General features: G+C 42.7%; 1 protein-coding gene and 1 long non-coding RNA gene across 2 annotated transcripts; both read right to left on the bottom strand.

The window, feature by feature from the left end:
- Positions 1 to 1,909: 1,909 nt before the first annotated feature.
- Positions 1,910 to 4,925, bottom strand: LOC106610107 (uncharacterized). Its single transcript, XM_014209277.3, has 3 exons — positions 4,192 to 4,925; positions 3,666 to 3,793; positions 1,910 to 3,471 (listed from the first exon to the last, which is right to left on the bottom strand). Exons 1-3 carry the CDS (start codon positions 4,472 to 4,474, stop codon positions 2,362 to 2,364), a joined length of 1,521 nt encoding a protein of 506 aa, XP_014064752.1. The 5' UTR covers positions 4,475 to 4,925; the 3' UTR covers positions 1,910 to 2,361.
- Positions 4,926 to 8,652: 3,727 nt separating this feature from the next.
- LOC145881524 (uncharacterized) lies at positions 8,653 to 10,182 on the bottom strand. Its single transcript, XR_014393072.1, has 2 exons — positions 10,006 to 10,182; positions 8,653 to 9,314 (listed from the first exon to the last, which is right to left on the bottom strand). It is a non-coding gene; the product is annotated as an uncharacterized LOC145881524 (long non-coding RNA).
- Between the last annotated feature and the right edge of the window lie 417 nt (positions 10,183 to 10,599).

Genomic DNA, 10,599 nt, shown 5'->3' with positions numbered 1-10,599 from the left:
TCCAAAATCATGGGCATTAATACGGAGTTGGTCCCCCCTTTGCTGCTATAACAGCCTCCACTCTTCTGGGAAGGCTTTCCACTAGATGTTGGAACATTGCTGCAGGGACTTGCTTCCATTCAGTCACAAGAGCGTTAGTGAGGTCGGGGACAAGCATTTCGCTACACCCACAATAACATCTGCTAAACACGTGTATGTGACAAATACAATTTTGACTGATGTTGGACGATTAGGCCTGGCTCGCAGTCGGCATTCCAATTGATCCCAAAGGTGTTCGACAGGGTTGAGGTCAGGGCTCTGTGCAGGCCAGTCAAGTTCTTCCACACTGAACTCAACAAACCATTTCTGTATGGACCTTGCTTTGTGCACGGGAGCATTGTCATGCTGAAACAAGAAAGGGCCTTCCTCAAACTGTTGCCACAAAGTTGGAAGCACAGAATCGTCTAGAATGTCATTGTATGCTGTAGCGTTAAGATTTCCCTTCACTGGAACTAAGGGGCCTAACCCGAACCATGAAAAACAGCACCAGACCATTATTCCTCCTCCACCAAACTTTACAGTTGGCACAATGCATTGGGCAGGTAACGTTCTCTTGGCATCCACCAAACCCAGATTTGTCCAATGGACTGCCAGATGATGAGGTGTGATTCATCACTCCAGAGAACACGTTTCCACTGCTCCAGCGTCCAATGGCTTTGAACTTTACACCACTCCAGCCGACGCTTGGCATAGCGCATGGTGATCTTAAGCTTGAGTGCGGCTGCTTGGCCACGGAAACCCATTTCATCGAGCTCCTGACGAACAGTTCTTGTGCTAACGTTGCTTCCAGAGGCAGTTTGTTACTCGGTAGTGAGTGTTGCAACCGAGGACAGACAATTTTTATGCGCTACTCACTTCAGCACTCGACAGTCCTGTTCTGTGAGTTTGTGGGGCCTACCACTTAGTGGCTGAGCAGTTGTTGCTCCTAGACGTTTCCACTTAACAATAACAGCACTTACAGTTGACCAGGGCAGCACTAGCAGGGCAGACATTTTTCGAACTGACTTGTTGGAGAGCTTGCATCCTATGACGGTGCCACGTTAAAAGTCACTGAGCTCTTCAGTAAGGACATTCTACTGCCAATGTTTCGCTATGGAGATTGCATGGCTGTGTGCTCAATTTTATACACCTGTCAGCAACCGGTGTGGCTGATATAGCCGAAGGGGTGTCGACGTACTTTTGTATATATAGTGTAACATGCAGACAATATTTAACATTGGGCTCACCTCAGTGATATTGTGTGGTCCTATGCTGCTCAGCTGGTTCCTCTGTGGGTTCAGGAGTAGGAGTAGTCTGGTTGACCTCCATGACCATGGTCCCCTCAGGGTTCCCCAGACCCTCCTTACACCCCTACTCCTATTCCTGGAAGAGAGAGGTGATACAGATTACACTGACATACACTCCCTCAGGTATGTACACACATTAAACATGGAGTGTTTACCCATCCCCACTACATTTGAGTCCTATACTGTAGTTACAGAATGACTTCATTATTGTTAAACCCATCATGGTGGACACATATGATGTTGTGAGTGTGCTCCTAATCTCAGCTCGTTACCTGTATAAAAGACACCTGGGAGCCAGAAATCTTTATGATTGAGAGGGGGTCAAATACTTATTTAAAATACCTCATTAAAATGCAAATCAATTTATAACATTTTTGACGTGTTTTTTTCTGGATATTTTTGTTGTTATTCTGTCTCTCACTGTTCAAATAAACCTACCATTAAAACTATAGACTGATCATTTCTTTGTCAGTGGGCAAACGTACAAAATCAGCAGGGGATCAAAAACTTTTTTCCCCCACTGTATGTAGAATAGGGTGAGATCAGATGTGATGTATATTAAAGAGAGTCTCAAATAACAAGAACAAAGTCAAAATGTTTATTTATTAAACATACACATTTAAATTCACCGTATAAAAACCACACATACATCTGCATGAACTTGATAAACTGCATTACTATACTAATTAAAAGTGTCTTGGGCAAAAAAATGAAATTTTGAATCGAAGTAATAAAATAGGAATTTGTGAACATCATATAGCCTACACAGTACAAATACAATATGTAACAGACTCATTAGGCTTATATATGCATTATATATCACTATGTCTGGATGCAATATTCTACCCAGGAATATTTAACACTGAAATCTGTTACTCTCATTATTCCAAATGCATCTGTGGATCTTTTCTGTTGACAACATTCATCTTTGTCTTTATTGCAGGGTTTGATGTCAAAGTCAGAAGCTATCAAATGGAATGGTTACTTTCTATGTTATAGAGTGGAATGGTTTTTCTGCTGCTGTATCCTCAGGTAGTTACTCTCTGAATGGCCTCTCTCCCGTGTGGACCTTTAGGTGCATTTTCAGATGGTGCTGGTGGGAGAACCGCTTCTCACACTGTTGGCAGCTGTAGGGTTTCTCCCCTGTGTGGACCCTCTGATGCCTCTTTAGGTTGCCAGCATGGGCGAACCGCATGTGACACTGGGTACAGCTGTAGGGTTTTTCCCCTGTGTGGACCCTCTGGTGGATCTCCACCTTCTGAGGGCAGCTGAAGCCTTTGTTACAGAACATGCAGAGGAACCGCTTCTCTTTACCGCCCGTTTTTGCTCCCCCTCCCTGAGCCTTGGACCTTTGGTCGTTCGAGTTCAATACCTGATCGAATAGGCCTTGTGAATCGGAAGGTGCCATCGACATCGACACGGAGTGTAAAGAGGAGTTGGTTGTGACATTTAGATTTGTCTCTAAGTTTTCCCTGTAGTCTAAGAAGTCACTGCTGTTGCCCTGAGAGTGTCCTTCTCCTAAATGAGTCTCGACTTCATTCCATGTCAGAGGAGCATCGCCCTCCACTTTCACAGTCACATCATCTAAGGCCAGACCCTCTCCTTTCTTATCTAGGGATCCTTCAGAGTATACACTACTACTGTACCGGTTCCAGTCCCCTCTCATTAGATTAGTCTGTGTATCTAAGCCCACAGGCATGTCACCAGGTATCATCCCGGTCTCAGCAGTGTAAGAACAAGATGGATCATTGCCAGTCTGTAATGCGTTACTTGAGTCCTGATGGGACAGAACCGTCCTCGGGTTACCGTAAAGTAAATACTCTGAGCTGGGAGAAGAACGACAACCCAGTCCCCCCAGCCCCAGTATCTCTGGGTCAGATCCTGTGTGTAAAATCCTTTGTGTTACAGTTAAAGTGTCTGTCTCTGACTTGAGGACGGCGTTCTGCGTTCCAATGTCCTCTGTGATGCTGCGTCGGCGCCTCGGCGGCACTAGGAGGGTGGTGGGGTCCTCTGTGGCTACAGGGGGCACTCCAGCCGCTCCAGTCTGGATGTTTCTGCTGTGTCGTGGGTCCTCCTCTCCTTCAGACCTCTCCAGCTTGACCCCAGGACCTGCAGTCTCTGCATCTGCAGTCTCTGCATCTGCAGACTGACAAGGAGGAGGTTATTACTGGTACATGAGTAGGATTAGATAACAATGTCGTAGGGAAGTCTCACAAGCTCCCCTATGGCAGATAAATGAGGATGTACATGTAAGCAAGTGAATAGCCGAGCGAAGCCTTTCTGAAATAAACAGGATACATTTGATGTACTGTAATTTTTCTGTAATACTATTACAGTAACCTCTATCACGATAACGTGCTGGGCTGAGGTTTCACTCCCCTCAACAGTGATTGGTTGGTCATCTCTACATGTTTTGTGTCCCACTGGCTTCACAAAGCCCCTGTAGCCTCCAGTGAGATGTCCTTCACCTGAGAGAGTGATTGGGGGAAAAGAGATGGTTAGGTTAGCCACTGTAAATGATCAACACTATAACGTACACTATTGACCGTTTTGACACTGTCTAGAATTGACAAGGATGTAAGGTAACACCTTGCATAACTTCTTTATATACAATTTATAGACTGATTGACTATGTTCCATGCAGCATATTGTTTTCAATAAGTAAATAATAGGAAATTCCGTAAATCAATTATCTGGTTAGAACATTATATTTTGTCTTTGTGCAAAATAGCCAAGCAATTATTGCATACTATCCAACAAACTGACCAAGACCCAATTCTGGTTAACCATATGTGGTTAAGACATCTAAAATCACATCGTGGAAAAAGCGACAGGCCCTGCAGGCTCTTCGTTCTGAAAAATGTACCTCTTGCCATTCCTCTGTATCGGTCAAGGATCTTGACACTACTGGGACGACTGGCGAGGACGCGCTCTCGCGTTGTTCTATCTGTGCGCTCCCGTGCAACCTTCGGTTCCAATAGGTGTAGTTTCCTCCGCAATGCCCTGTTTTCTTTCTGGCTTTGAGTTATTTCCAAACGAAACACTGCATAGTCGTCGTCTACGAGTTTACAGATATCTGCCACGGCTGCATTCGCTAGCACCTCCATGATGGAGGCTATTTGAGTGTGAAAAACCACACAGTTAGCCATGTTGGCTAATGTTCACAGCTAGCTAACTGGCGTTACCTCTATAACATTTATCAACCAAGCCCTGTCTCCAACGCGAATTAAATACTACAGGGTGTAAGTATGTGCTTCTGTGCAGCTAATTAGTCATATTTTGAGTTCCAGTGTGTTAATAAACGTCCAAATAACACAAATAAAAATGCTAACGTGTAAATTGTACTTGGTCGCTGTTCACTTCCGGTTACACTGACGAGAAAGGGATCTTATTGGTTGGCGTCATAGCTCTAAGGGTTTTAAATGAAAAAGCTATGCGCGCTGTTCTTTGAATTACGGTAGTGAACCGAAATATTCAAGACCCACTCCTCACGATATTGGCCGTTCGATAGCCAATGGGCTCTCAGCATCCCTTTCACCGCCGCGTTCGAGGAGAAGCAGTCTGCTTTTCGCATTGCCGTGTCCATCCAGCTATTACGATTGACTGACAGATAACAAGCTAAATGCCACGCTATATGTGAACTAAGCAAGCTAGCTAACGAATTAGATATGGTTACGAGTAGAATTGCTTATTTTCAGATACAAAAAAATAGAGCTAAAGTAGAATAATTGTAGTTGGTTTGCTGCGTTGCACTTCATGGAATCAATAAAAAGCTGTCTACTTTGACAGACTGAGCAGTAGTCTACCACTGGAAGAAAGTGAAGACAACTAACGTCACTCAGTAAGGTAGCTAGTTACGATCAGTGGTGGGAAAAATACCCAATTGTCATACTTGAGTAAAAGTATAGATACCTTAATCAAGTAAAAGTGGAAGTCACCCAGTAAAATACTACTTGAGTATAAGTCTAAAAGTATTTGTTTCTAAATATACTTAACTATAAAAAGTGAAAGTATAAATAATTTCTAATTCCTTATATTAAGCAAAGCAGACTGCACCATTTTCTTGTTTTTAAAATGTACGAATAGCCAGGGGTACACTCCAACACTTGGACATCATTTACTAATGAAGCATTTGTATTTAGTGAGTCTGCCAGATCAGAGGCAGTAGTGATGACCACGTGTGCTCTTGATATGTGCGACAATTTTGCTGTCCTAAGCATTCACCATGTAACCAGTACTTTTGGGTGTCAGGGAAAATGTATGGAGTAAAAACGACATTACTTTCTTTAGGATTGTAGTTAAGTAAAAGTTGTCAAAAATATAAATATTAAAGAACAGATACCCCAAAAAACGACTTAAGTAGTACTTTAAATTAAAGTATTTTTACTTAAGTACTTTACACCACTGGTTACTATAATGTATCTATCTGGCTATGATCTGTTAATCTGATCCCTTCTAGAATGTCAACAAAATTGCAAGATGTCTGTACACTTTTAAGGTAATAATAGATAATTGACCTTATGGTAAATGCGAACTCTAAATTATTGTCATGTCTAGCATGGCATGTATTTAAAACGATTAAAGTTATTATATTAGTGCCACTTTCACATTTTTGTTTCCATCATTCTAAGATATGGCAATCAGCAGTAGAAACAACAACAATGCGGTTTCCCCACCCCTGTTACGGTGAAAAGAGAGAAATGGGCCTGGAGAAATGTAAACACTCACATTCATAGACAGAGCTATGGATGCAAGGACCGACCATCCACAGTTTTAACCATGTTTTAACCATGTTTTGAGGCAAACACTGTAAACAAACATTGGAGTTAAACTAGCTTGTATTTGGGGTTCTGATGGGGTGCGACAATTGAACTAAGCTCATGAGGCATTTACAATTTATATTATTCAAGAATCAATGGATACATATAATTCATTTATAAGTCCAAAAATGGATGTAGGAACTGCAGATTGCCCCTTTAAAGTCTGCACATTGGGCAAACTATCTATCAATGCCAATTGGAGACTAGCCCATTGGAAGAAGAGGTCAACCACCTCAGGTGTCAACTGCCGGTCTCTTCCACTTCAGAAAATGCAGTGCCTTGCCCACACCCAAGGCAGTGACAAGGGAGAGGGAGGCAAAATCCCCAGTCAAGATCCAGGTGGCAAACCGCTGGCAGACCATGTCAGAGAACAAAGAAAGTAGTTTTATATTTGTCTCTCACCTCCTTCCCTAAAAAAAAAAGTCATTATGCAATAAAATGTAGCCTAAGCTATGATATTGGATAGCCTATTCTTATCAAGTATCTATTTTCATAGTGTGAATGATGGAAAGTTATTTTTTTTTAAATCAAATGATTAATTGGCATCAGGAAGGTGCCTGTAATGGTGTCCTGCAATAACTGTATTTATGCTCTGAAACCACATTCTCCGTGTCTACATTAATAAGTCATGGATAGGACACCTCAGACAGGACCCACCAGACCTAGAGCCATTTTGGGTGGTGCTCACCCCAGGCTGGCAAACCTGGATAAGTTGTTCTTTGTCCTTGATGTGATGTTCCCCCAAGGTGACATTCTGGTGAAATCCACCCTACTGGTAATTTATAATGTCTGCATATCATCGGTCCACCATAATTCTATCTACAGTATAACTTCATAATATCCTACAAAATAAAATGTTAGCCAGGCTGGGACTCCTTGGGCCAGGCTGGGACTCCTTGGGGCAGTCAGTCCAACACCTTTGTCCAGGAGTTTCAAACTCAATTCCAGGAGAGACGCTCGTCTACTGGGTTATTACCTTTGAATTCATGTTCAATTAAGACCTGGAAAACCAGGTGAGAGTTCCAAACTAATAAACTGATACTTGCCCCTCCAGGAATTGAGTTTGACACCCCTGCCTTAGTCCTTACATCATGAAGTCTGAGCAGAACAATACATTTGGAATTCAGAATCAATTGGGCTTCCCCAAAAAAGATGGTGGCTGGGATAGGTTAATTTGGATTGCAGATTTTCTGGAGAAGAAAAACGGTTATACGGCCCATCTAAACTTTATCTTTACTTAACGACATGCCACTGGCTTTGAGTAAGGCCAGTGTGTCTATGTATGCGGATGACTCAACACTATACACGTCAACTACTACAGCGACTGAAATGACTGCAACACTTAACAAAGAGCTGCAGTTAGTTTCGGAATGGGTGGCAAGGAATAAGTTCGTCCTAAATATTTCCAAAACTAAAAGCATTCTATTTGGGACAAATCATTCACCAAACCCTAAACCTCAACTACATCTCGTAATGAATAATGTGGACATTGAGCAAGTTGTGGTGACTAAACTGCTTGGAGTAACCCTGGATTGTAAACTGTCATGGTCAAAACATATTGATACATCAGTAGCTAAGATGGGGAGAAGTCTTTCCATAATAACGCACAGCTCTGCCTTCTTAACAACACTATCAACAAGGCAGGTCCTACAGGCCCTAGTTTTGTCACACCTGGACTACTGTTCAGTCGTGTGGTCAGGCGGCAAAAAGAGGGACTTGGGAAAATTGCAGTTGGCTTAGAACAGGGCAGCACGGCTGGCCCTTAAAAGTACACGGAGAGCTAACATTAATGACATGCATGTCAATCTCTTATGGCTCAAAGTGGAAGAGAGATTGACTTCCTCATTACTTGTTTTTGTAAGAGGTGTTGACAAGCTGAAGGTACCGAGCTGTCTGTTTAAAATGCTCGCACAGAGCTCAGACACCCATGCATACCCCACAAGACATGCCACCAGAGGTCTCTTCACAGTCCAGAACAGACTATGGGAGGCGCACAGTACTACATAGAGCCATGACTATATAGAACTCTATTCCACATCAGGTAACTGATGCAAGCGGTAGAATCAGATTTAAAAAGCAGGTAAAAATCCACCTTATGGAACAGCGGGGACTGTGAAGTAACACAAACATAGGCACAGACACATGATAACATAACCACTATACACACACATACACATGGATTTTGCATTGTAGATATGTGGTAGTGGAGTATGGGCCTGAGGGCACACAGTGTGTTGTGAATTCTGTAATGAATGTATAGTAATGATTATATAACTGCCTTCATTTTGCCGGACCCCAGGATCCGATTTTAAGTCCCAATGAGGGGATTTGATTAAGCTGGCACAGGTGCCCAGGAGGGCGGAGATTTCACCAGGTGAAAAGTGATCGCATTCGTTTTGAAACCGCGCTGCCTCTTGGGCATGAACAGGGTGAAATGGCGAAGTCATCTCAAAACAAAGTGACGTATGCTAAGTACGTGGAGTAATGATTACAACACATGCAAAGTGTTCGAAACGCATATGTACTTTATCTGCCTTAAACCAGTTAGAAAATGATTTATTTATGGAAAATGTATGTTGTATGTTCCTGAACAATGCACCATGCTGCCTTGTTGGCAAAATGACCTGGTGGCGCAGATTACGGTTCTATTTGAGCAGGGCTCTCCTCTCTCACCGCTTTCGCCCGTTCACATCATGCGCCATATCCTGGTGCACGCTGGTTCAGCTTAATCAAACTCCCTCATTCATATGCAGAAAGAGTGTCAAACAAGGCATATCCAGATTGGCAGTACATTAAATACACTACAACATAGGTTCAGATGCTATTCGATGAGCTAACAAGGATAGTTAGTCTTAAGTAATTATGACATAAGGAGATCACCTTACTGTAAAACAAAAATGGTATCCTTTTTTTCTGTAAACCTTATCACATATTGTGGGGATATGCACAAAAAAACATTAGATTGGATTGTTAAGCACAAACTGAAGTCCTTCTAAGTATGTCCCACTGCGCTATACAGTACGTTGGATGCATCTTCATGTTCTTCTTTCTTTCTTGCTGCCAGGACCAACTAGCCTCCTGGCTCAGAACCACTCCTGCCTGACCCAGTCCACTCCTGCTTCTTGCCCCTCACTGTGCTGGGTAACACAGGGTCACAAACCATAACAGGCTGGTAAAGTAAGTGAAAAAAAGTTGTCAGTGAGTTTCAAGATAGTAGGTAGCCAGCTATGCAGCCTCAAAGACAAGAATAGACACACAAAAAGGGCATCCCCTTTCTTATCTTGGCGCCCTTCAGAGAATACCAGAGTATACATCATCTGCACATCTTTCACTCCAGTATTAATGCTAAATTGTAATTATTTTGCCTCTATGACCCATTTATTGCCTACCTCCCTACTCTTCTACATTTGCACACACTGTACATAGATTTTTATATTTTTCTTTTTTATTGACTGTACGTTTGTTTATGTGTAATTCTGTGTTGTTGTTTTTGTCGTACTGCTTTACTTTATCTTGGCCAGGTCGCAGTTGTAAATGACAACTTGTTCTCAACTGGCCTACCTGGTAAAATAAAGGTGAAATATATATATATATTTTTTTATACCGTACACTACTACTGTATCTCATCATCCCACAGGCCCGTCACCAGGTATCATCTCTGTAGCATATGAACAGGACCTGATCATTGCCAGTCTGTAACGCATCACCTGTGTCCCGATTGGACAGAACAGTCCTCGGGCTCAGGTTACCATAAAGTAAATACTTTAAATGGGGAAAGGAGGACAGCTCAGTCGCCCCAGCCCTGTTAAAGTCTCGGTGTCTGTTTCTGACTTGAGGACGGCGCTCAGCGTTCCACTGACCTCCGTGATGCTGAGTCGGGTCCTTGACCTCTCCAGATTGACAACAGTGATTAACAGTGATTGTGTCCCACTGGCTTCACAAAGCTCCTGTGGCCTCCAGTGAGATCTCCTTCACCTGAGAGAGTGATAGAAGGAAAAGAGGTGGTTAGTTTAGCTACTGTCAATGCTCAACGGTATACTATTGTGTCAATAGCTATTCCATACCATTCATGCTGTCTAGAATTAGCCAGGATGTAAGGTAACATTTCTCATAACTCCTATACTATTTATTGATCGATGTATTATGTTCCACGCATCACATTGTTTTTATTGACTAAATAAGAAGAAGTGCATTAATCACGAATCTGGTTAGAATATGATATTGTGCCTTTGTGCTAGCTAAGTAATCAGGGGAATTATTGCATACTATCCAAAAACTGACCAAGACCCAATTCTCACTAACGAATCTGAACACGTGCAAAGGTGAACAAGGCGACAGGCACCGAGCTATATATGCACGGCGACAGGCCCCGCAGCCTCTGCCTTCTGCTATTTGTACCTCTTGACATGCCTCTGTATCTGTTGAGGATCTTAAACACTATGCCCTCACGTTGT

This window comes from Salmo salar, chromosome 08 (assembly GCF_965601325.2).
Source record: "Salmo salar chromosome 08, fSalSal1, whole genome shotgun sequence".
NCBI lineage: Eukaryota > Metazoa > Chordata > Actinopteri > Salmoniformes > Salmonidae > Salmo > Salmo salar.
The sequence above is the reverse complement of the archived record's forward strand: the minus strand, read 5'-3'. Positions and strand labels throughout refer to the sequence as shown.

Bases quoted from the DNA above. Each gene is read 5' to 3' on its own strand.
- LOC106610107 (XM_014209277.3), bottom strand. From the start codon at position 4,474: ATGGCTAACTGTGTGGTTTTTCACACTCAAATAGCCTCCATCATGGAG. The intron at 3,794-4,191 runs GTACATTTTTCA...TCACTCTCTCAG, and splicing joins ATACAGAGGAATGGCAAGAG to GTGAAGGACATCTCACTGGA. The intron at 3,472-3,665 runs GTTACTGTAATA...CCTCCTTGTCAG, and splicing joins AGCACGTTATCGTGATAGAG to TCTGCAGATGCAGAGACTGC.